The sequence below is a fragment of the Armigeres subalbatus genome, chromosome 1 (assembly GCF_024139115.2).
Source record: "Armigeres subalbatus isolate Guangzhou_Male chromosome 1, GZ_Asu_2, whole genome shotgun sequence".
In the NCBI taxonomy this organism is placed as follows: domain Eukaryota; kingdom Metazoa; phylum Arthropoda; class Insecta; order Diptera; family Culicidae; genus Armigeres; species Armigeres subalbatus.
The window spans coordinates 104927477-104954529 of record NC_085139.1 but is presented as its reverse complement, the minus strand read 5'-3'; the positions used below and the strand labels follow the sequence as shown (position 1 = coordinate 104954529).

The following is a 27053-nucleotide window of genomic DNA, read 5'->3' as shown; positions in this document are numbered from 1 at the left end:
GGGGTAACAGCGACCAATGTAGGTAATAGTGGATGCTGTACCAATAGGGTAACCGGTACCCTTATCTTTCTCACGCTTCTCGTGTCTTTCCGCTGATAGCACTCAATAACTTTCGCCAGGCTGATGCAGATAGGGACCATCCCGGCGATAACGCATACTGCTTCCGACGATATCATTCTGTAGGCGCTCGCGACTCGTATGGGCATTAGCCGGAACGCACTTTGTAGTCTTCTACGGTTCCGCTTGGTTTCCAGCGCATTACCCCAAGCAGGGACTCCATACCGCAGTATTGATGACGAGACACTAGCTTGTAGACGTCTGGTGCTACTTCTTGGGCCGCCAACGTTTGGCATGATCCTTGTGATTGCGGTCATAGCCTTCGCCGACTTTTCGCAGACGTAATCGACGTGGCTGTTGAAATTTACCCGGTCGTTGTCACTCCCAGATGTTTCAGTGATCGCTTCGATGCAATCGCATAATCACCAACGACGATCTCCATCCGCTGAATCGCCTTACAGTTGCTGACTAATAGCACCTCCGTCTTATGGTGAGCTATTTGCAGCTTCACTCCGTTCATCCAGCTCTCGATCATTGCTATCGCCTCCGTCGCCAATACCTCTACTTCTTAAAGTGTCTCGCACATCACCGTTAGTGATACGTCGTCGTCCGCAAAACCCACGATTTTAACTTTTCTAGGCAACCGCAGACTCAAGACTCCATAGTACATCCCGTTCTAAAGAGTTGGACCGAGAATGGAGCCTTGAGGAACGCCCACTATAACCCGCATCGACTTACGCCCTTCGTTAGTGTCGTACACCAACACTTTGCTCTTGAAGTAGCTCTTCAGTGTAGCGTACTGCGTATCAGTCGATATAATACGCGTTCGGTGAAATGACTCGTTACACGGTCAATCGTTAGAACAATGTAATCGAAATTAACGGAATAAAACTAAATCATTACATTCTGTGAACGTAAGGAATGAAGACGTGAATTCTAATTATTTTAAACCTAAGAGAAAGTCTATGCCATAATTGAATCCTCATAATTATAAGTTAATATATAACAACTGGCGACGAGGAAAATAAGTGAATAGTGAATCTCAAACGGAATAATCCCTGTAGCAAGGAAATTCCAGAGTGAGCTGTATAAGTGTTTAGCAGAGTTTTTGTAGGGAGGTAAGCTAGACAAAACTTGTGCAGAGACAGTGTGCTTACGTTTTTATTTGAAGGGTTATAAACCTGGATCAAATCAGCAGCTGTTGATACAGATCTGCAGTGTTGTGCTTAATCATTATCAGACGATCATGATTGCAATTTTCATGTGAAAACTTCTCACGTGAAAACAGTAGGCGAGTTGTCACCGGCGACAACTTCTCAAATTTTGTACTCAAACGATAATAAACACAGAATTTTCATTCAATCATTAATTTTCACTAATAATAGCTAATTGTTAACAGTCCCGTTATATCTTCTATTTGGCGTTATAGCTTCATGCTAGTGAGGAAAAAGAGTTCAAAATGTAACGGTAAATGCTTCAAATCAAGATACGATTTTCAAACGATTTTTAATCGCTGGCGAGTTTTAATCACTTGATAATTTAAAAGTAAAATCGCGGGTGAGTTTGATCATTCTCGATTTTTCGAAAATTTGATTTTTCCCAACCCTGCAGATCTGCATTTCACCGCTCATTTTGCATTGCTCGGTCGAACCATTGTCTCGTTTCATTATCATTGAGAACTAGCAGTTACCGCCTTCCCAGCCCACTCACAACGGGAAGCTAAAATATCATCTAGTGACCAGCGGTGAGTGTGTGAACAATTGTGAGGTGGTCAAGCAGTTCGAGAGAGTTACTATTGCTCGCGAGAGTAACCTTTATGCTGCGTGAGTTTTACGGTGAGCTGTGAGAAAGTGAGAAGGTTGTGCCTCACAAACGTAAACAAGTAGTCTGAGAACATCTAACATATCTGCAGCTACTATTCCGCGTGTATCCCAGTGCTAAAAGGTTCATCAAGTAAGTGATTGATACTATAGACAATGCCTTCCTTCGGTACCTTGGATCATTATGTAAAGGGCACATCTTTTACAAACTATGTGGAACGTTTGGAGCATATCAGTTCTTTCAATGGTTGGACAGAGGAAAATAAGAAATCAGTGTTGATTGCTCTTACCGGTCCAATTGTGTATGACGAATTGAAGCTTATGTTTCCGACTGTTGAATTAGCGACATTAAATTATGCGGACATGATTAAAAAGTTGAAGGAACGGTTTGACAAGGTCGACCCCGATATGATGCAGCGGTTTTACTTCTACAACAGATTCCAAAAAGTAGATGAATCGGCTGAAAGTTACATTTTGTCGGTAAAACTACAAGCCGAACTTTGCAATTTCCAGCAATTCAAAGAAACTGCAATAAGGGATCGTTTGATAATGGGGTTAATGGATCGGGAATTACTGATGTCGGAGACTCTGACACTTGAGGCAATAGAGAAGAAATTGTTGGGCAGTGAGGTAGCTAATAGACAAACTAAGGCAATGGCTAGCGAGTCTAGGAAAGACGAGGTGCATTCAGTCAAAAGTAGATTAGGAAAAAAGGTAGGAGAATATAGCCGAGACTATGATCGTAACAAGACATATAGAGGCAGAGGTTCTAACAGGTACGACAGACGAGTTAATTTTCGAGGTAGGTCTCCTGCGGAAGTTAGAAATCGTGGTGCATATGCTAATGCAATTTGTAATTATTGCAAAAAAACGAGGTCATCTGAGAAGAGACTGTTTCAGTTTAAAGAATAGGAACTCGGTGCACCATGTAGAGAAGGGTGACAAAGACACCAGCTATGATTTCAAGAGACAAGGTGGACAGGACAGCTCGGGCGATGAAACAGATGGAATGGAATGCTTGATGATTTCTGCTATTAAGAAGATAAATGAACCGTGCATGATCAAAACAAGGGTGCAAAACTGTTTTTTGAAAATGGAAATAGATTCTGACTCTGCGGTTTCTGTTATAAGTGAAACTGATTGTAGGAAATTTTTCAAAGATATTTTGATGCGTAGCTCTAGTAGACAGCTAATTGTTGTTGGTGATGCTCGGTTAAGGATTCTTGGAGAAATTTCTGTGCAAGTAGAGCTTAACAGTATAGTGGCACAACAAAAACTTGTTGTTTTAAAATGCAACAACAATTTTGTTCCCTTGATTGGAAGGTCATGGCTGGACTGTTTCTTCCCTGGGTGGCGTTCTAATTTTACTAATGCTGCAGTGGTGAATAGCTTGAATGAAAAGAAAGGTATTGATGATTTGATCGACGTTAAAGCAAAAGTATAAAAAAATATTTGACAAAGATTTTTCTGAACCTATCGTAGGCTATGAGGGGGAACTGATACTTAAAAAAGAACAACCTATTTTGAAGGACAAACTGGCGCAACATTTGCAACATTTGCAGGTAATCACACCTATACTGCCGTTCTACACATAATTGTCCCATGTTACCTTTGATGAAAAAATCCAAACTCGAGTCAATTTGTCCCACTAAATTTCAGGATCGATTAGATCTTAAAATTTAACAAATATTTTTGGGATGTTATGAGCGTTGGCAGAACTTTTCCAGGACATAAAATGAATCACTACTTATTCAAACGGTTTTCAGTCTCTATTATCATCAAACAACAACTTCATTTTTTCAGTGGGACAAATTGACTCGAGTTTGAGATTTTTCATCAAAGGTAACATGGGACAATTATGCGTAGAACGGCAGTATAAAGGCTAGTGAATTGGCATCGCCTGTGATAGTGGTTGTAAAAAAAGATCAAGATATAAGAATGGTTATAGACTGTAAGGTCTCAATCAATAAATCTATAATACATAATACATATCCACTACCACTAGCACAGGACATTTTTGCTTCTCTGGCAGGCTGTAGGGTGTTCTGTTGCCTAGATTTGACAGGGGCGTATACGCAAGTTCCTCTGTCTGAGCGGTCAAAAAAATTTACTGTCATCAACACCATGAAAGGGTTATTCACCTATAATCGTCTTCCGCAAGGAGCTACAAGCTCTGCTGCTATCTTCCAACAAATAATGGACCAGGTCTTAAATGGACTAGAAGGTGTCAACTGTTATCTAGATGATGTTCTTATAGCGGCTGAAACACTGGAAAAGTGTGCCCAAATTTTAGATTTGGTGCTTAAAAGACTTTTACAGGCTAATATAAAGTTAAATTTTAAGAAATGTAAGTTTTTTGTGACGCAGTTACCTTATTTAGGACATCTTATAACTGACAAGGGACTCTCTCCATCTCCTGAAAAAGTTACGACTATAAGTCAAGCGAAAGCACCGAAAAACGTAGCAGAACTGAGGGCATTTCTCGGTTTAATAAATTTTTACAACAAATTCGTTCCCAACATGTCTTCTAAGCTAAGGAGTTTATATGCTCTGTTAGCTAATGAGTCTATTTTTGAATGGACAGATGAGTGCGAGAATGCTTTCCAATTCAGCAAAAATAGTTTGCTCAATGCAAATTTGTTGGAGTTTTACGATCCAAACAAACCGCTTGTTGTTGTATCAGATGCCAGTTCATATGGATTAGGTGGAGTTTTAGCCCACGATATAAATGGGCTGGAAAGGCCTATATGCTTCACATCATTTTCCTTAAACTCAGCACAAAAACGATATCCTATTATTCATTTAGAAGCATTGGCTTTAGTGTGCACTTTGAAGTAATTTCACAAATTTCTGTTTGGTCAAAAGTTCAAGGTGTACACCGATCACAAACCGTTGGTTGGAATCTTCGGGAAATCTGGAAACAATTCGTTGTACGTTACTAGGCTCCAGAGGTACACTATGGAGTTATCAATATACAATTTTGAAATTGCGTATAGAGCCTCAACACATATGGGAAACGCTGATTTTTGTTCGCGATTTCCGCTGGAACAGGCAATTCCCAAAAGCTTGGACATAGGTACCATAAACAGCTTGAATTTTCCAGAAGCGTTACCTTTGGATTTTACCTTGATTGCTAAAGAATCTAAGCAAGATTGTTATTTGGCATCGTTGACAGCTACTCTAAATGGGTGGAAGTAGAGGTCATGCTTTATGGAACGGACGCTAAACGAGTGATCAATTCGCTAATGACTTTGTTTAGTAGGTTTGGTCTTCCCGATGTCATGGTTACGGACGGTGGCCCACCTTTCAACTCTAAGGAATTTTCTTTGTTCTTGGAGAAACATGGAGTGAGAGTAATGAAAAGTCCACCGTATAACCCAAGCAGCAACGGTCAAGCAGAACGCCTAGTGAGAGTGGTAAAAGATGTTTTCAAGAAGTACTTACTCGACCCTCAGTTGCGAGATTTGGATTTACCTCACAAAATAAATTATTTCCTGATTAACTATCGGAATCAAATCGCTACTAAAGATGGAACACCACCATCACACAAGGTTTTAGCCTTTAAACCAAAAATATTGCTTGATTTAATTCATCCAAATAAGCAATATAAACATTTTCAAGAAAAATCTAGTTCAACAGACATCTGTGCAGTATCTCCTTCTAAACCTGATCCGTTTACAAAACTAGTGGTAGGGGATATAATTTATTATAAAAATTTTAGAAAAACTGATCCACAGAGATGGATTGAAGCAAGATTTGTTAAACAAATATCTAAAAATACCTTTCAAATCTCCCTTCACAGAACGACGATCATGGCCCACAGAAACCAGTTGAAGATGGCTCATTCTCCGATTCGAGGCACGATGATGTTACTCCCAGAAATCAACCGAAGGAAGCGCAGTCGTGCTGAATACGACGAAACCGCATACCACGGGTTTCCAGGATCCGAGGACGATGAAGAGCCATTTATGGGGTTCCCAGATTCAGCCATTATTGACCCGAATCCAACTGAATTGAAGCGACAGAAACAGAGTGATAGCCTGATCATGACCAGGAGTCGAGCTCGAAAAATGAACAACAATGATCGCGATCTGAACTTTTAAAAAGAAACATGCACGTAGTGCGTTCGATTATTCTTTACAATTTACATATTTTAATGCATTCTGAATTTTGCTTGGAAAAGAAATCTATTCAACCATAATCGAATTTAAGTTTAAAATTAGTTATATAGCTAGGTTCTTGAGAGGGAAGAACTGTAGCGTACTGCGTATCAGTCGATATAATACGCGTTCGGTGAAATGACTCGTTACACGGTCAATCGTTAGAACAATGTAATCGAAATTAACGGAATAAAACTAAATCATTAGATTCTGTGAACGTAAGGAATGAAGACGTGAATTCTAATTATTTTAAACCTAAGAGAAAGTCTATGCCATAATTGAATCAGGATATGGCACAGGTAACCAGGGACCCGCATTCTATGCAGCGCTGATGCTATGACTTCGAAGCTGGCACTATTGAACGCATTTTTTACGTCTATTGTTACCACTGTGCAGTATCGATATCCTCTTCGCTTCTGTTTGGACGCCTTCTCAGCGCTCTCGAGCACTGTCCGAATTGCATCTACTGTCGATACTCCTTTGCGGAACCCCAAATGCATCTTCGACAGTCCACGCTCACCCTCCGTACATTTCGCAAGCCTATTGAGGATAATCCTTTCCAGGAGCTTCCAGAGTGTGTCTGTACGAAGCCGTGATTACCTGGAGACTTTCCTGGCTTCGGCAGCAACACCAGCTTCTGGATCTTCCCCATTTCTGGGAAGTTGCCTTCGTCCAGGCACTTTTGCAGCACCGTTCTGAACATATCCGGACATGCCACGAGTGCAGCAGAGAAATTCGGAGACGCATCATGGCAGGAAATCGTAGGTACTTTGGACTCCGCAAAACGCTTCCGAATAGAATTCGCCGCCGTACCAAACTGACTATCTACAAAGCGCTTATTAGACCGGTAGTTCTTTACGGACACGAGAGCTGGACGATGCTCGTGGAGGACCAACGGGCATTGGGAGTTTTCGATGATGATGATGATGCAGATGACGGACGGTACGTGGAGGATGCGAATGAACTACGAGTTGCATCGGCTGTTGGGAGAACCATCCATCGTTCACACCGCGAAAATCGGAAGACTGCGGTGGGCCGGGCACGCAGCCAGAATGTCGTACAGTAATCCGGTGAAAATGGTTTTCGACAACGATCCGACGGGAACAAGAAGACGAGGTGCACAGCGGGCAAGGTGGATCGATCAGGTGGAGGACGATTTGCGGACCCTCCGCAGACTGCGTGGCGGTGGCGCAGACGATCTGACGGGAACAAGAAGGCGAGGTGCACAGCGGGCAAGGTGGATAGATCAGGTGGAGGACGGTTTGCGGATCCTCCGCAGACTGCGTGGTTGGCGAAGTGCAGCCATGGACCGAGCTGAATGGAGAAGACTGTTATGTACTGCAAAGGCCACTCTGGCCTTAGTCTGGTAATAATAATAATGAGCGCAGCTTTCAGCGCCACGTTCGGTATTCCATTCGGACCGGGGGCTTTCTTCGCCTGCAGGCGCTTCGCCGCTTCTGCAAGCTCCTCATTGGACACTTGTTGATACTCAGCGTTTGTTTCTTCTTCTTCGCCGTACGGTATTGGTGGCCACGTGGTCGGGTCGTGTTTCGGGAAAAGACCCTCCAGACACTCACACCATTTGAGACTCACTTGGATGGTCATTCTAACACTCCACTACCTTGCCTCGAGGAGTCAATAGCGGTAACTGACTGGGCCAACAGATACTACGCTAAGACACTCCAACATCAGCATGTGTGGTCTATGGACAAACTTCAGCCACTCTCCAGGTCAATTGGCACTCACTGGGCTCCTGTGCGCTTTGAGCGGCACACGATCGCTTTGATGGTGGGCAGTGTAGTTCGCCTCCGCGAGGTACCCACTGGAAACGATGGTCGGTCAACACTAGTTGACATGCCCAGTCGGCTAAATGAGCTACAAACGAGGGAGCGAGGTAGCTCATTGAGGCTGACGCCAGAAAGGTCTCAATTACGGTTCTGGCAGGCACGTCAAGGCTATGTGTATGGTATACTGCAATATTGTGAAGCGAGGGCTGGCAGTCTGACATTCTACTCTCTTAGTAGGGCCGGGTGATACCGACTCGAAACGGCGAGTGGGCTAATGGCTAGGCTGTCTTTCGTCCCATAAAACCGTGGCGGGCCTTGTAGCACGCTGCCCAATCCTGCCATCCAGTTTTTGCCTACTGGATGGGAGTATGCTCAGACGCCCTTTTCCTGACTTGCGCTGATCTGGCTCTGAACACGCAAGTGTCAACCCTCGCATGGCCTCCCTGCTTGCCGCAAGTCAAGCATGGATAACCATGGGATCACTAAAGGTGACTACTCCAGTAGGATTCGGCGGCAGCCGCAAGGGGGGCCCATATAGCAATGAGTCTTCAAAGACAAAATTCTTTGGAGATGGAGGTGGTGGACCCCTTTTCCAAAAGGGGTCTAGCGAGGTCCCCTATTAGAGAGGGGGAGAGTGGAGTGACGGTTACTGCAACTGACAGTACCGAAGTGTCTCCAGTGGTGGTGGAGAGTGGAGAGCTTAAACAGAGCCTGTTGGTGCTTCAGCAAGCTATTCGAGTCGCAAGACAAGAACAGGACGCTTATATCAGGCGTGTGGCGGCAGCAGAGAAGGTAGCCAAACGTATCCAGACCAAGGTCCTCTCCTCCCCTAGCGGTGTTACAGCGGCGAAAGAGGCGACCGACTACGCCATTACGACCACTGAGGGCAAGAAAACGCCAAACTCGAAGCGACCCAAACGCGCTACCATTAAGGCAAAACGTCGACAAAAGAAAAAGACAAACGTCTGGCCTCAGCCAGCCAGTGGTACCAGCCGAAGGGGAAGCAAATCCTTGGCAGCTGGTCGGTAGGGTACGGAAGTAGAACACCCCTCGACCTGCGAAGAAGGTGAGAGACATAGACGAGGCCTTGCTGGTGAAAACCGATGTCCTCAAATCGCTGCGAGCGGCCGATGACCTATCGGTCCTGGGTCAGGATGTGCGCAGCGTCATACGTACCAAGAACGGTGAAATGATCTTGATACTGAAGCGGGGCGCGCAATCCAGCGGTGTAGCGTACAAAAAGCTTGCCCAGGAGGTCTTGGGTGACGGCGCTCAGGTCAGGTCGTTGGGTGCGGAAGTGACCCTCCAGTGTAAGCAACTGGACGAGATCACGACCGCGGAAGACGTCGTCTCTGCCGTCAAAGAGTGCGGCACAGAGGTTGAGCGGTCCTCTGTACGTCTAAGAGGGGGGTTCTTTGGTACGCAGGTAGCCTATCTCAGACTACCAGTGGCTGACGCCAAAAAGGTCACTGAGAAAGAAAAGCTGAAGATCGGCTGGTCAGTATGCCTAGTAAGCGTGCTCCAGCCACCACCTGTCCACTGAAGTGCTACCGATGCCTTGAGTCCGGGCACAAGTCTTATGACTGCAAGGGCCCAGACCGAAGCAAGATGTGCCGTCGCTGCGGCGAGGAGGGACACAAGGCGCAGGAATGCGACAAGGCACCTAGGTGCCTTATCTGCGCCAGTAAGAAGCATGCCCGGAACCATGCTATGAGCGGGCCTGCGTGTCCTTTCGGAGAAGCCAATCGGAAAAAGCCGTGCAAGTAACACAGCTGAATCTGAACCACTGTGCACCTGCCCAGCAACTGCTGTGGCAGGCGGTCTCGGAGTCGAGGACCGATGTCGCCCTCCTGTCCGACCCGTTCAACGTCCCTGCCGACAACGGCAACTGGGTGGCGGACGGGTCTAGGTCGGTGGCAATCTGCACAACGGGAAGGTACCCGGTTCAAGAGGTTGTACACTCCTCCGCGGAGGGTGTCGCGATAGCCAAGATCAATGGGGCGTTCTATTGTAGCTGCTACGCCTAACCAAGGTGGCCAATGTAACAGTTCAACCAGATGATCGACAGGCTATCGTCCGACCTAGTAGGTCGGAGCCCGTTCGTTATAGCGGGAGATTTTAATGCTTGGGCAGTGAAATGGGGCAGCCACTGCACCAATCAGAGGGGACAAGCGTTACTCGAGGCACTTGCAAAACTCGACGCAGTGCTTGTCAATGACGGAGCCAGTAGCACATTCCGTAGGAATAGGGCCGAGTCGTGGATAGATGTAATGTTTGTCAGCCCCGGTCTGGTCTCTGACCTGGACTGGAGGGTAGACGAGGGCTACACCCATAGTAATCACCTAGCAATTCGCTTCACGATCAACTATGGTGTGCAGCGTACGAGGGCGGGTGATCCCTGTCAGGTCCGTGGGTGGAAGTCCAATCACTTCGACAGCGAAGTTTTCACCGCGGCCCTGGGACTGGAGGCCAACACCGACAGTCTAAGCGGGGATGCGCTGGTAGCTGTCCTATCACGCACGTGCGATGCTACTATGCCGAGGAAAGCCCTGCCAAGAAATGGCAGACGCCCGGCATACTGGTGAAGTGCCGAAATTGCAGCCCTACGATCAGCCTGCTTCAAGGCCAGACGTAGGACGCAACGAGCCCGCACCGAGGAGGCAAGAGCGGTCCGCCGGGAAGTGTTTCGAGCTGCGAGACTGGCCCTTAACAAGGCCATTAAGAGCAGCAATAGAGCGTGCTTCTACAATCTGTGCGAGGGTGCCAACGCGAATCCGTGGGGTGACGCCTATAGGATCGTGATGGCCAAGACCAAAGGGGGCTCTTCACCCCCCGAACGGTCACCGGACCGGTTGGCGAGGATTATCGAAGTACTCTTCCCGTCCCGAGCCACAAGTTCCTGGCCTCCTCCTGCGCTGCAAGGCGCTGGGAGTGTGGCCGAAATGGTGGCTCCGGTGACGAACGAAGAGTTACTCGCAGAGGCTAATACCCTTGCGATGAACAAAGCTCCAGGCCCCGATGGAGTTCCAAACAGTGCACTCTAGGCAGCGATCATAGCGAACCCGCTAGCTATGCAGATATGCCTGGATGAGTGTCGTTTCTCTGAGAGATGGAAAAGACAGAAGTTGGTACTGCTGCCGACGGCCGGGAAGCCTCCGGGCGACCCATTGGCGTACAGACCAATTTGCCTGATCGACACGACGGGTAAACTGCTCGAGAGGATCATCCTCAACAGGCTCACCCCGTACGCAGAGGGTACGGATGGCTTGTCGAGTAACCAATTTGGTTTTCGGAAGGGTAAGTCCACGGTGGACGCTATCAACTCAGTGCTAAGGACTGCAGAGGTAGCGATCCAACGGAAAAGCCGAGGAATTCGATACTGTGCATTGGTGACACTGGACGTGAAGAACGCATTCAATAGCGCAAGCTGGGATGCCATCGCGCTCTCGTTACACCGGCTTAGCCTGCCGGTGGGACTGTACCGGATCTTGGAAAGCTACTTCCAGAACCGTGTGCTGCTACACGAGACCGATGCCGGTCAGAAGTTCGGAAGAACGCGGATTGTCGAATATGCAGTTTAGATTCCGTAAAGCAGTATCGACGGTGGGTGCAATTCGAACAGTGCTCGAGAGTGCGGAGAAGTCCTCCAAGCAGAAGAGACGAGGAGATCGGTACTGCGCAGTGGTCACGATAGACGTGAAGAACGCGTTCAACAGCGCCAGCTTTGACGCCATCTCGGCGGCGCTGCACAGAATGCAGTTCCCCAACTACCTGTGCAATATCCTAAAAAGTTGTTTCTGATGTACGACACGAACGAAGGACATAAATCGATGCGCGTTACAGCGGGTGTTCCCCAGGGCTCCATACTCGGTCCAACTCTTTGGAACGGGATGCATGACAGAGTGTTGACTTTGCAGATACCCAGGAAAGTGAAAATCGTGGGTTTTGTGGACGACGTGTCACTAGCGGTGATGGGCGAGACACTTGAAGAAGTGAAGGTGTTAGTAACGGAGACGGTAGCCGTGATTGAGCGCTGGATGAACGATGTCAAGTTAACGGAGGTGCTATTAATCAGCAATTGCAAAGCGATCTAGCGGATGGAGGTAAAGTAAGTAAACTTTCACCTGACGCAGTTTCTGTCGGGTTACGGATGCTTCCGGAAGTACTTACATCGGTTTGGACATACTAGCTCACCATTATGTCCAGAGTGTGAGAATGTTGAAGAGACTCCAGAACACGTGGAATTCGATTGTGATGTACAACGGGGTGTTGACGCTGAAGTTGCCCAAAGGTGTAAAGATGTACGGATTCGCGGATGATGTTGTCCTAACGATAATCGGTGAGTCACATGAGGAGGTGGAAATGCTGCTGATGGCGGATGTCGATGCAGTAGAAACTGGATGAATGGAGTCAAGCTGCAGCTGGCTCACCACAAAACGGAAGTGATGCTGGTCAGCAACTGCAAAGTAATCCAGCGTATGCAGATTACCATCGGAGGGCACGACATCCCGTCGCTAGACCTAGAGCCGGAATTTTAGAAGAAGTACATGAGCACAGCACTCCCCTCTCCCTCACCATCTCCGGATTGGCATTCCTACACCTCTGCTCGCAAGGCTACTGAAGACCCTTATTTATTAAAATACAATCTAAGACCAAATTTCCCGGTTCTATCAAGTCTCCGGGTTTCCCGGTTTTCTCGGTTCAGTGACCACTCTGGTCATCAGTGTCCAGTATGGTATACTGAGGGAAGTGTATATTGACTATAAAAGTAGACGCGATCACGCGACGCGACAAACCTATCAACAGGAATAACAATTATTATTCAACGATCTGTCCAATACCGCTGTTGTGAGACGTCACACTGCGCGAATCGTATTTTTGATTAATATTCATATCAAACTTTTCATAAGGTTAATGGACACTAAAATTTACACAATGGCAATTATCATGATCAATCTATCCATGCCTGAAAAGAAATCTTAATTGCCATTAATTAGAGTATCTAATTCCCCAAGATAACCGATAATTTCGAGTGAAAAATTTCGCACTTTTTTACATATTTATCCACACATTTACGCCGCCAATACCCCATAAAACCCAACCGATTTGCACGTTCATTATAGTAGTGAACGAACGCTCCGGAGTAGGCACTGGCGCTGGGGAATGCTTTGCGTGCCTAATTCAAGCAGTGCGCTCGAAAGATTCACTGTAATTTGTGCCACGATAAAAGCAAAATAACGAAAATAAAACATCCATACCATATGGAATGTGAACGTCGTCGCGGCGCGCCAGCACCTCCTCGGTGTAAGCATCGCAAACGGAATCGGTGCGGCTCGCTTGAGTCACGCAAGACCATTCATCTGGTTTGTCTCCCTGGTTGTTCGTCGAGCAGGATTGTTCGAACAACCGACTGGTTGGTACTGACCGGGTTTCGTTTTCTACGCTATGTTGAAGTACTCTGCGAAGGGGTGTCCTATGGACGAAGAAGCGATGACAAGTGATTTACTTTTACTGATGAGCAGGAAAATCTCGGGGCGGGCTTACTTTACATATCGCATTTGTCTTTTCTAATTACTGGCGTTGCAATCATTTTGTTCCGGTGAAGAAATCTATTGCAGCGATCGGCACTGTAAATCTCAACTATGCGTGGAAGAAACAGGCTCGCTATTTGCATTTCATATGATAAACGCACTTTCGACGGTGTAAAAACCGCATCGAAATCAAGCTGTACCAGCAATCAAGTGCGTCGTCTTTGTAATTGGTTAAACCTATTCTCGCCATTTCCCCACTTTTATCTGACAAAAGCCACTGGTACTGATACTACCCTGCAATCGATTGTAATGAGGCCAGATCTTCCCTCGAAGCTATCTTCTTCTAATGTTACATATCAGATTAACACTTCGTCTGTTAGCCGAGTGTGTCATTTAAAGCTAGTAGGCGTTGCACGTATTAGTTTCGCCGGAAAACCATGTTTAGACATTATCTGCCACATCCAGAGGGAAAAAAATCAAAATCTCAAAATCACGTGCTAGTTTAAGGACAATCACGACGAAGTCCAAAAATGGCTACCACAATGGCCGTCCTATCCATCACCTCGCGTTTTTGGCGGCACCAATGACGATTTTCAGGCGATTAACCAATCTGAAAAACATTTTTTGTGCATGCTGAAACTGAGCAAGCAAAGGCTGAGCAAAATCGTTTGGTTTTGGAGTTATGTGGCCCTGAAAGCTTAATGTAGTTTATAAATCGGATTCGAACTTGATTCAACTTAAAACATGTCATCTCCCTATAAATCATACGTGATGTTCATCGCAAAAAGCAACAGACGTTGAGCTGATAGTCGCAGACAAAGGACTTCTCCACTTTGGAAGTCTCATTCAGGTTGCCAGATGAAATTTTGTACGCCGAATTCAGAAAGGCGATTTTTCTATTATTGGCGCACTTACCAGTGGCACTATATTCTTCATTCCCTGTTTTCCTGCGTAGACCTTCAATTTGCATCAAATTGGCTGTTTAAAAAAAGATTAACGAAAAAAGAAATTTGAAACATTGTCATTCAATCAATAAAAATTATTCATCCAAAAACGGTCAAATATTATCAGTCAAGTGTCTTTCTTCCTGGAAAGAGCTTTAATTTACACTCACCACTCACCCCACGCCCACTGCTACCGTTGCCGTCGTCGTCCGATTGAATGTGGCCGGCTTTTGCGGCAAAACAAACGAAACCCCCCTTTAGAACGCACGAAAACGCGCCATCGTCTTCGTCACCACGCCATCATCGCTCGAGTCGAGACGCGATAAATGTTGTTGTTGATGATGGTTACGACTGGCGTATGCCACTGTGGCACATTGGGTGGACAATAAATTAAGATATTTAGTTTCTATTTTTTTATCCTATAAAAAATTTGATACTTCTTATGGCAAAATGATCCACAGTTTTAAGACTTGCATTTGGTTAACAGTAAACCATAGAATCAAATTGCCGTACAAAAAGTATTTTGATCGTCAGCTTATAACGAAGCGGCCCATAGTGCTACGTCGTTTCGATTAAACACCAACCAGCGAGCCAACCCAACAAACCGAAAGGGGAGGAAATCGTGCTTCCGACTTATGGGATCTACGTCCGGCTTCTACCCACCCAAGAGTGTCTGTTTCTATCATCATCATCGCACGTTCTTGCCACCCATAAGTCACCTCCATTTCTTCGACGTTTCCCCACTTAGGCATATAAATTTGGTGTTGGATGAATGGGATGCACTATCCATCAATAGTCTATGTACGTGCATGGTTTTTTTTCGATGGAATTGTGGGTGTAGTCAAAAATGGGATTATTTTGTTACGCTTTAGAAACTACCCAAAAAAAAACTGCTTCTGGACTTCATTCTATCGCTTCTATTTTCGTCCCATGAAATACAAAGCATTTAAAAGAAATTTGATGTTTTGCTTATTTTAGCATTTTTATCAGCATTGCATCAGTACGCATATAGTAAAAACAAGCGACGAGACTGGTACTGTACTTGCTTTCGCGATGAGATGAATATATGTTTAAAATGGACAGTCTCCTTATTATTTTTTTAGGTACACTACAATCAGGCTATGGATCACATTAGGAAAGATTTGTTTAAATGCACTGATATTGAAGAATCTGATTTTTTACTTTTCAATCATTTGCTACGTCTGAACAAATAAGCGACATGACAACTATCCCCTATTTCGTTGAGGTGAGACCGGCGCCAACAGTCGTGCGAGTATGCGTGACTAGCTCCCACAACCATCGTTGGGGCGCGTCATTCACGAAAATAATAATCAAAAAATAATGTTCAACAGAAAGTCGTAACAAACAACAGAAGAACACGTGCCAGAGTGGCGGTGTGGCGTGGCGCTGTTAGAAAATGTTATTTCCTTTCGAAATTGGACAGATAGAATAATACCTATGCATATTTTTGGAGAGTTTCTTAGACTAGTACTGGCTTGTCGTTACTGTTTGATTTAAAGCACAGGAATCTTAAGCACTTCATCAGTCCACTGTTTGTCGTAATGACAAATATTTGTCAAGTTTATCCGGACATCTAACAAAACGGTTAGAAATCGACATGGCTATCAAATATTTGTTATTATGACAATCAGGGTACTAATAGCTCAAGCATTCAGTAAACGATTTCCAAAATTTTATTTAACCCTTAAAGGCACAAGGCGATTTTTTTTAGAAATCGTCGGAAATATTTTTAACGTAAATAATTATTGAAATTATTAACATTAAACGTATTTTCGGTTTGTTGTTTTAAAACAACATTGCGCATTTAAGGGTTAAAATACATACAATTTTTTGCTCAAAGTCAAGAATTGCAGAATTTGTTGTAAACTGATAATAAACAAGGATAAACAGGAGGCATAAACATCTATCAAGCTTAACAAGCCATGACTCGTGAAAACTAGTTTATCGTAACCTGATACACCAACACCCCATTGAGTAGCTCGGGAGTAGGAGCGCATCAATGAGTTCATTTCTAGACCAACATTTGAAAAGGGCGTAACAGCCAAAATTAATTCCTTCTGATTCCTCGTCTGCAGATATACGTAGACGAAGAATCAGAAGGAATACATTTTGGCTGTTACGCCCTTTTCAAATGTTGGTCAAGATTTGAAAAAACAAAATTTCCTTATTCAGTTTTTTTTTTCAGGTGCTTTACATTTAGTTTCAGGTAAAAACGAACGCGTAATAAATTGATTTCAGCAGCTAAATAATCAATTCAAACAAGTAAATATTAGGAAACACGCTCGGAAATACCTCCAGCAATTCTGTCGCAAGTTCATCAATAAATTGCTCCAGCCATTTCATCAAAAAAAATTTCAGGAAATCCATCAGAATTTCCTTCCGGTTTTCCTTCGAAAATTCCTCCATTGATTTCTTCGGAAAATTCTCTGGAAATTAATTATGAAATTCCTTCAAAGAGGGCCTTCTAACTATTGCTTCGGCTTTTCCGTCAGGAATCTGTGGTGACCGATATAATGCTTCCAATTTCTGACATCTTGAGCTATTTGGATTTTGCATCTATTCGCTCAAAAAATATTCACAAAACTGAATAAACTTCATCCAGTTAAACATAGCGTACTGCGATTTTTCACATAGGTACTAGAAAACAGGATTATTACTATAGAAGCATGTCTTGCAGCGCACTTTACATGTGATGTAGATGTTTTAACATGAATATATTTGCCCCTGCATAAACTATCATCGTATTCTCCACAGAATCTTCCTCCAAGATTTCATTTGTATGTTTGTAATTCCATTACAAAAACTTTAAAAAACACCTCAAGGAAGTGTTCCGGAAATTCCTTCAGAGATTCCTTTGGCAACATCTAGTTTGCTTGGAGCCAACTACAGGAGCTACAGCAGCCAAAGTACAGGTACTTTAAGTTTCAAACCGATGCTGGTGATGAAACCAAACATGTAGGTACTACAACATGATGGACGTCAAACGGCCAAGTTTAGCTTTTTGAAGAATTTTTTTGACAAAATAATTTTAATGGTTACAGCGCTACTAGCGTTCTAGTATTTATGCTTCTACTGAAAATACCTTCGAAAAATGCCTCAGAAATTCTTTTGAAATTCCTTGGATTTTTTTTAAAGAAATTCATTTGAAAATTTCTCTAGGAAAACTTTTGAAAACGCCTTGAGAAATTGATCCGGATATTCCTACGAAAATTCCTTTAGAGATTTTAATAAATTCCTTCGCGATTTGTTATTTCTGGAATTCCTGAAGGAAATTCTTCCAGGTATTTCTTCGAAAATTCCTCTAGTAACTTGTATGGAAATTCTTTCGAACATTCCAAGAGAAACTCTTCCAGAAATTCCTTCGAACCTATTATTCCTTTAGGAATTCCTTCAGAAATTTCGTTTAGAATTACCACAGAAATTGTTTCGAAATTCTTTCGGGAATCTTTTCAGAAATTTATTCAACAAAATATTGTGGATTTTGTGACAGTGCATATACTCGGTATGAAAAAAAAAGTGAAAGACGTTAGTGAGGAACATAATTTAATACAAATCGGCAGAGGCGTCGCGTGGTCAATTCTTCAACCTGTGCACCGTGCATTTCGATTTTCAGTTGTTTGATGTAGCTGTTAATGTATCAGCATTAAAATTACGAGTAAGCACGCGCCGGTGATACTTTTTTTAATTATATTTGTTGGAGAAAAAAGTTAAGCATGCAATAATGTAACTTTTGACGAATTGCTAATTGTTCGTGCTTCCCGTATCATAAATATTTTGAAAAAAAAAAATGAAATGACACATCCAATATGAACGATCTATCTTCAACCGTGTTTCCCATATGTTTCGCGAGTTTCAGTTGATAAAATCGGAACAGTGACAAAATCGGTATAAGCCTTTCGGCATACTAATTTGAGAAAGTTAACTCCATGTGTGCGCTGTAAACACGCTCAAAGGAGGCGATTTATTTATGTCTTATGATCACATAAATATTTTTGGGCATATATCTCAGCTTAGGACAATTTTTTTTGTAGACATTTTTCTTGATGCATTCGAGGATATGTACTCCAGAATAGTTTGGACGGCCTAGAGCATCCGAAAAAGTATTTCAGCGATTTTTCAGTTATATCAGAACGCTACATAACAATGTAATCCTTCGTCCTGAAGTAATAAATGGCAAACAAACCCGCATCTTATCAATTTTATTTTGATGAGGGGTAGTCGGTGAAAAGAATCCTCTCTTGTTAGTTACGGTCTTACTACCGTTAGTGTTTGAAATATTATAAATACAACATTTAACCAAAAACTAACCCAAGTTATTTTATTTTAAAGGCTAAATCTCTAAAAAAATGATTGAATTTTCTTCTTGACAAAAACGGAACAATTTTGTGGACGAAATCGGAGCGTGATAAAATCGGACCGTGATAAAATCGAAACGTGATAAAATCGGAACATATCTGTAATCTAAACGTTACTCAATTATTAATTATTCTATTTTAGTTTATTTCTTAGATGATTTTTTCCCCGAGGGGCTGTTTTCATACCACGTGGACAGTTGTCGAACATTTTTAGATGTGTACTTCCCTCCATCAACGTACACATCTGATCATACAATTTTTCATTAATTTGTGTTAACCATTAACATTTATGGCGAGATGGACCGTGAACGGTCTTAGCCGTCTGTCACTTCTATGACAGACAACACAAACAAAAAAAAACCATTAACATTTTTTCTACCCCTCTACCCGCCAAGTTGTCCACATGGTATACGAATAACTTTTGGATATTGGATTTGACGAAAAAATTCATCATAAGCCATAATCCCAATCAATATGAAATGTTAAAACGCTTGTGATCCAATGTGCTGTTTCAAAATCGAACTTTCGCCATGGAACGCTTTGAGAGAGCAGAAAATTCATTTAATCACCGCCTCTTTTCTTTTTCTATTTTGTTCTGATTGCGCGCTCTTCAATCAAACGCGCTGAAGCGGTAGGCACCAAACCGATGTGCTTTTCTGCATCGGTACCAAACCATGCACTGCAAACGATGAACGCTTTGGCTACCTATACATCGCCGATTGCGGTTGAAGCTAGAGATGTCGTAAAATCCCGATTAATCGATTAGTTACTAATCGATTACTCTTGATTCTTGTCGATTATTGAATCGATTAATCATTGTATAGTAATCGATTCAAAATTAATCGATTATCACAACGATGAATCGATTAATCGAAATAATCAATTAATTTTCGACATCCTTATGATGTCGTAAAATTCTGATTAATCGATTAGTAACTAATCGATTACTCACGATTCCTCTCGATTATTGAATCGATTAATCGTTGGGTAATAATCGATTCAAAATTAATCGATTATCACAACGATGAATCGATTAATCGAAGTAATCGATTAATTTGCGACATCTCTAGTTGAAGCGGATGACCTACACATACAAAATAATGCGTGTATGATGCATGGCAAACCGTTCTCTGCTGAAAGTGCACGAGTTGGACAACATGTGGCGGTGCGTCGTCGTTTCGGTATCGTGGAGTAAAATATAACCCGCCCCCATCGTAGCATTTCGGTTGCCTCATATCATATGTCGCCTGTAAAAATTCCGTGCCTATTTTACGATTATGTATTTATACTCAATAGTTAAATTTGTACTAAACATATGATAAATGCACATGATCCAAGTATTTGTATAAGAATGACAAGAAATCTATTGGGAGTTTAAATGTTAGGGACAAAATTGCTACCTGTGCAGTGCACAGGTTGCACATGCGGACGCGACGCCTCTGCAAATCGGTTCTTTTCAGGAGAACTATTATATTTTGAAGAAAGTTAAGTTGAGAGGGTTTTTTTCATAGTGCCACCTGCTATTGACTGGCATTTTTTTTGGGTCCAGTATTTTTTTTTAACGTGGTTCTGAGTTCCTTTAGTGAGTATTTTATAATTGCGTATTGTTGAGAAGAGCAACAAGAGAAGGTTGATTCTAGCGGTTCTCAACCTTGGCTACATGTACCCCTGGGCAGAGGCGCATCCACGTCGCGAGTCATGGGTTGGACAAATAGGAAATTTCAGTGCTTCAGTGGGCTGCAGTTCTGGTATTTACATTGGCTTTAAAAGATTCACAAAAAAATGTGGGTGTTACATTACAAGCCTAGACTATAGTAAAAGAGTAGCATCACTTCCACCCGTTGCCACGGAGGTATACATCAGATACCACAGAGGTGTAGGGAATTCTACGTCCTCTCATAGGTGCCACATAATGTTTAGGAGCTGTTAGTGTGGAATGGAAGGTATAGTAATAGGAATCGTTTCGTTAGATCGTGAAACACAGCAAGAACTAAGACATGCAGCATAGGAAAGGAACGAGCATGCGATCAAAACCATGACCTCCTGCTTATAAGCAGAAGCGGTAGCCACTAGATCATCGAGTTAAGAAGCATGGCATACATATTTAAACTCTTACGATTATCGAACATTTTTACAAGCTTCCAGCAGCACTCATATGGATCACAGAAATTTGTGAAAATCTTCAATGGTTTCAATCAATTACTGCTATGAGGGTTATCTAGCGATAAGCAAACTTCTAAGGAATCGTATGATTGTCAAAGAATTTTTTGGGAGCTCAGAATTTCTTACCGACTAGATTTCAAGTGGGCTTTGTGATTTCAACAACTTTTTAATCTTTGGAAAACTTTTAGACTCAGGATATTTTTGATCATTTAGGGTTCAATTAATCTGGTTTCGATCATTTAGTAGTTCGTCAATAAATCATTCTAGAGGCTGACTTCCAAAATGTTTAGTATGGTGGACTTCTAGTGCGAAGGCTTTTCTATAACTCTGCCCAAAAGTTCTTTATTTGAATTCTGCTAATGACGGAATTAAAGCACTAGTTGCAGTAACTAAAACTGAATGATTGATATTTTGTTATCATTTATTATAAGTTACTACCTCTGTTATTAATGAAATTCAACCAACAATTTTTTATGCACAGTTGCTGAAAAATCTCCAGATAGAGGTGTGCGCCGCCGCCGCCGACAGTTTTTGGCTCGCCGCCGCCGCCGGCATTTTTGCATCGGCGCGCCGCCGTTTAAAATTTTGTCACGCCGCTGATCTATATTTTTCCACGCCGATTCAAATTTGAAGAAGTCCGCAGAATTTCGTGGAATTTTCGAAGATTCAGACGAATTTCCGAGAATTTCCCGAATGATCATCACGTTGGAACCCCAGAGAATTTTTCGTGAAAATACCAATGATTTCCTTGAGAATTACCATTAAAATTTCGATAACCTCTCCGTAAAAACTAAGAAAAACTGTGAGTGGAAATTCCGATTAATTTCTCGCTTAAATAGAAATTTTGTCGTTTGGCAGAAAGTAATTTGGCCGGAAGCCACAAGGCCGAAAGTTGTTAGGCCGAATATGTAATTTGACCAAGCACATTATTTGACCTAAGTCCATCAGAAAATAATTTGACGATTCCTTTGTAAATTCTTTTACGAGTCCTTTTAGCACATTCCTCAAAAATTTTAATGTCTTTATTAATGAGATTTTCAGCCCACGGCTGGCTCATATCAGATTCCTCGGAAATGTTTTAAGGAACTCCTTTAGAATTTAGTTCAGAAATACAGATGAAAAAGTATAAAACTGCTAATGTCGCTCCAGTTCATGTGACCAACACCTATTTTGCCCCACTCACATATTAGTCCCATAACGTTTTTTTTTTCGCATACTGAGATAATAGCTATTGAAGTTCCAAACCGCATCTTATTTTGCTAAGTTGTTCATCATTCGCTGGATTACCGTAGAGCGATTTAGTTCGATGGAAACATTGTTTAGTTTTGAGCAATTAGTTCATGTAAATTCTTAGTGGGTCTGTTATGCGGGTACTTTCAATATGGGACTATGACTTGGTATTTTTTTCACTCATGGGCATACAAAATCGCAGTTTTTATTATGATTTATGGATGTATATAAGAAATTAACCCTATTCATTGGGTTAACTCAAAAGTGACGAAAAGTTAAATGGGACTGTTATGCGAGTGGGGGCAGTATTGTGCTCAAACATAGCAGCCAAAAAACCGGTAGTATAAGTGTCAAACCGATGTTTTTGATGCAACCAATCATACACTACAACATGATAGACAGCATATGCCAAGTTAAGCTTATTGAAGCCAAATAATTTTAAATGGCAAAATAATTTTAATGGTTACAGCGCCACTAGCGTTTTAGTACTTATGCTCTACTGGGAATACATTCGGAAAATGCTTTGGATTTTTTTGAAATCCTTTATAAATTTCTTTGGAAATTTTAATAAATTCCTTCAGGAATTTCTTTGGAAATTATTTCTAGAATTCCTAGAGGAGATTATTTTCGCTATTAGTTTTGAAGTATTCCTCGAGTAACTTCTCCGGAATTTTTTCGGTCATTTCTAGAGAGTTTCTCTTCTACAAATTCCTTTGAACATTCGGAAATTCTCTTAAAATTTCCATAGAAATTGATTTTGAAATTCCTTCGGGAATCTATTCATAAATTCATTTAGGAATCCTTCTGAGGAATTCTTTGATTTTTTTTTGAGAATTAGTTCGAGAATACCTTTAGAAATTTTTTGAAAATTCTTCTGGGAATTCCTTGGAAAATCCATTCGATATTCCATCGAAAATTCCTTTAGCAGAAATCCTTCACAATATCCTTTAGATTTTTTTTCTTGAAAATCTCTTTATGTTCTTCCGCGGGAATTCTTTAAAGAATCCTTTCGGAAATTCCTCCTGAATTACCTTTAGAAATTCCTCCAGGAATTCATTCGGGGCTCATCTTGGAAATTCCCCCAGAAATAATTTAGAAAATTACGCTTATAATTCCTAGGACACGTGATTCCTTTGTAAAACCATCCGAAAATTCTTTTGAAAATTGATCCAGAAATTTCTTCGAAAGTTCTTCCAGGAACTGCCTTGAAATCCTTAATTATTATATATTTTTTAATACATTCATGAAGAATTTTCTTGCGAATTCTCAGAAGATTTTACAAGCAAAAACTACTTGATTCCCGAATAAATGCTTAGCTCTCTTTAGGTATTGCTTCGAGAATTATTCAGAAATTCCTTTGAAGCTGGATAAACGTTTTCTTGTCCATAGATCGGAACAACGATCCATACGTGTTCAATTCTTAAATTTGTTATTTTTTCATGTTTGAAAGTTCCCTGGTTGTGTCAGAAATTCTCTGATAATTCCAGCATTTTTTCAGGTTTTCCAGTGGAAATTCTGAAAAATTTCGAAGAACTTTCCATGGCAATTTAAAAAAAATCGCGTGCCAATTAGAATAAATTTCCTATGAAAACTCCTAACAATTTCCATTGAAATCGATTTTTTTTTCTCATTTTGAAAAATTTCCCGCTGAAAATTTCTGGTGAAAACTCCAGCGAGTTTCCCGTAAAAACTCCTTAGAGTCTCCCGTGGATGTTCCGAAAAATGTTCAGTGTAAATTTGACAAAATATTTTGTTGAGTATTCTGGAGTACAAAATTCTGAAAAGTTTCTCATGCAAATTTTGAATTGTTTTCCCCTGAAATTCCAAACAATTTTCCTTGGGAATGACAAAGAGCTGCAAAGTAGTTCCTGTGGAAAATTTGAAAATAATTTCCAATAATGAATATTTTGGAAAAGATGTTCCCGTTGATGTCTTGAAAATATCCCGAAAAAAAAAAATAAAAAAATCTTCGAGAACGTTATAAAAAAATCACTACGCCGATTCACGCCGCCGCCGGTTAAAATGGCTTTCGGCGTGACGCCGAAAACGCCGCCGCCGCCGACTAAAATTCTGACAAACGCCGCCGCCGTCGATTTTCGGACCGGCGCACACCTCTATTCCAGATAAGCAGTCCACCATACTACACATTTTGAAATTCAGCTTCTGTAATGAGGAAATACATATCGACAAACTACTAAATGATCGAACCCAAATTACTGAATGATCTAAACCATCCTTGCTTCAGACATCTTCAGCGCTTTCGGGATAATAAAGTGCCCAAAGTCCTAAAGAACAATCAATCAATCCCAGCAACCTCTATGATTATACTAAAAACTTTAAAATTCTGATTAACTTTAAAATGGGCTTTTAAGTGGGCCGTGCGGTTAGCGGCGTCAATCGTCTAGACTTTTCATGATGGGTGTTATGTGTCTTCGGGTCGAAGACGGTGTTCCTGTCTTTTATTAAAAAATAATCACCTTTTGATAACACACAGATTCTTACCAGCTAATGACTTTATATGTTCTTACCATAATCATGGGTAGGACAATGCTTTGACTGTCTCACCCAGAAAAATTCATGCGTAGTACATGTCCTACTTGTCCCACCCACTCCCGGCGCCACTGCTCCTGGGGATACCTTCGCTGGCCCCAGGAGGTACCTCGGATAAGAACGCGTAATAGCGGATGTATTACAATTCCAATCAAAAGTTTTGGTAATTGTATAATTTCTTTATTTCAAAACTTTGTCTTATACATAAAATGTATAGCGATCAGTAAATCAAAGCCTATTGAATCTTGCCCTCCAAAACGAGCACAGTATATGCAGGGCTGTGTGACAGACACGTTTGCGGAAAAGCCATCAGAATCCGAGTATCAACCTCCACCGCGGTTAGCTCTCTTTTTTGCAAATTGAATATCTTTCGGATGCTTGATTTGTCCAATCTCCACATGTGCTCTACTGTTGTATATCCACAGTCAAGCGAGTGCACATTGTTTATTAAACGAGAGGATCGCACTCCATGCCTCCCAACAACGGGCTGGGCGGGCTGGTATAGAATGCGAATCAATCGCACTCTGCTGTGCCAAAGGCTTGCTTGGCTAAAGCATTTGATGAGTTTGATTGCCTTACGTGTACTCAGACGACTAATGACGGTGAAAGACCGACACTTGATTACCAGCCCGCCCACTATTACACTATACCATTTTACCTAGGGCTAGTTCCTAACGGAGTATGGTATCAATAACAGAATTAGGTATTATTGAGCAAATTTCTCCTGCTCGGGTAGGCTTGGAAGCCTCCAAAAGTTTGAAGGGGGTACTTCTCAAGAAAAAGATTGTGAACCGCAGTTCCTATTCTTTCATAGAACTATACATAATCACCCACCGACGGATGCCGATCATTCCGCTCATTTTGTGCTTTAAAGAAAGTTCGTCACGGATCAGCTCTCTGTTGTTACTCGTCTTAATACCATGGCTTTTGAATCACTACCGGCACGAGATAGCAGTTTTTTTGTATCCAATGTAAAACCCCGCCCTAATAGGGAAATGTGGAAATACATAATCAAAATGTGCACCCATAACATTTACCAAAGGGGCGGGGCAAATTGTGTTACATCATTAGTTACAACAAAGATACTATCACGCGTCTTTTTGTACGAGATTTCACGGAAAGCGATTCTATCGATTTGGGAAGATTTTACCAGTCTCCTGCATGTTGTTTATGTAGTACACTTGTAGGCAGAACCTCCAAAAAGAATTGGAGTAGGTAGGCAGAACCTCCAACATGAATTGGTGGTGTGACGATTATAGTTATAGTTTGATTTCTACTTGTTTTTGTTGTTTTTATTTTCATTGTAGCCGCAAGATGTTGCAAACAAGCTCCAACGCTTTCGCTTCTTGTGTTCGATATACGACGCGCTGTGCATAATTCAGACCTTTAGTTTACTTCCTTACCCGTGTCCTGTAGCTGGCAATGATTATTCTTCCATAATTGATTTAATTGAACTTGCTGAGCGCCGCCTGTGTCTTTGCACTAAGCAGGAAACCAACTTCTCGGTGCCAGAAAGCGTTGTTTCCCCGAAAACTGTAGTATAACCATACCTGTCCGGACGGTAGTGTTCTCCAGAGTTTAGTCAATAAGCTTTGCTCAGTCCTATTAAGCGTCTTAGCTTAATGCGTTGTTGTGGCCCGCAGATGAGTTGTGCCAGCTTATCTTGCTGAGCTAACGTTAAAACATTCTATGTTCCAATTCGTGTCCTTTGTTTCGTACAAAAAATCACAGTGGGGAATGTAATGCCAATAAAAATTCAGTAGGGATGTGTAGAAGACACAACTGCAAGGTAGACGTTGGATAACGTAGTGCCATCGTTGCTATTGATCTATTTGCCGTCGTCAAGCCATTGTGTTTTGTATTTTTAATGACAAAATACTGAAAACAGTATGCATGTTCACCATGGGAAGACCATATGCAATGCGTTTCATATATGAAAAAAAAACATGGACTATGAGTGTATCATTGACTTAGAGAAATTAGGGAAAACGGTGAGCTGTTTGCAGAATTCTGTGGCAATAACGACATGGTGATTGGAGAACCGAAATGCAGACACTGGCAGGTTGATAAAATACGGCATATTACAGTGGGCTGGACATGTAGTGCGTATGCAGTAAAAGAGACCAGAAAAAGTCATGTTTAGCAGAGAACCTGGAAGAGGACGTCGGCTCCGGGGTACATCTACACTCGATGTCTGCGTGCAATAGAGGAAGATGCGCGTGCGGTTGGCGTGCAGGAGCGGCAGCCCACGAACGAGCGACATGGAACAATACATTACATTCGGTTTTGCTCAGGACAACACGAAATGTACGACCATCATATATGGGTAGAATTGGAGGATCGGTTGTCCAACGACCAGTGCACGATCGGACAAGAACCAGAGCAGCCAAGTACGAGTCCCGTCAACGGTATTCGGTCATAGAGAAGGAAGTTAA

General features: G+C 42.2%; 3 protein-coding genes across 5 annotated transcripts in view; 2 read left to right on the top strand and 1 right to left on the bottom strand.

Moving 5' to 3' along the window:
* LOC134204124 (hornerin) overlaps nt 1–27053 on the bottom strand; it is a 105541-nt gene that overhangs the window by 9000 nt on the left and 69488 nt on the right. The gene's annotated exons all lie outside the window — the stretch shown is intronic.
* On the top strand, nt 5072–6255 carry LOC134204147 (uncharacterized protein K02A2.6-like). Its single transcript, XM_062678975.1, has 2 exons — nt 5072–5566; nt 5680–6255. The coding sequence occupies exons 1-2, from the start codon at nt 5081–5083 to the stop codon at nt 5785–5787; spliced, it is 594 nt and encodes a 197-aa protein (XP_062534959.1). The 5' UTR covers nt 5072–5080; the 3' UTR covers nt 5788–6255.
* LOC134218219 (vigilin-like) overlaps nt 26924–27053 on the top strand; it is a 30076-nt gene continuing 29946 nt past the window's right edge. Inside the window, exon 1 of the mRNA XM_062697140.1 lies at nt 26924–27026. Within this exon, the coding sequence (XP_062553124.1) occupies nt 26924–27026 (103 nt within the window). The remainder of the gene's footprint in view (nt 27027–27053) is intronic.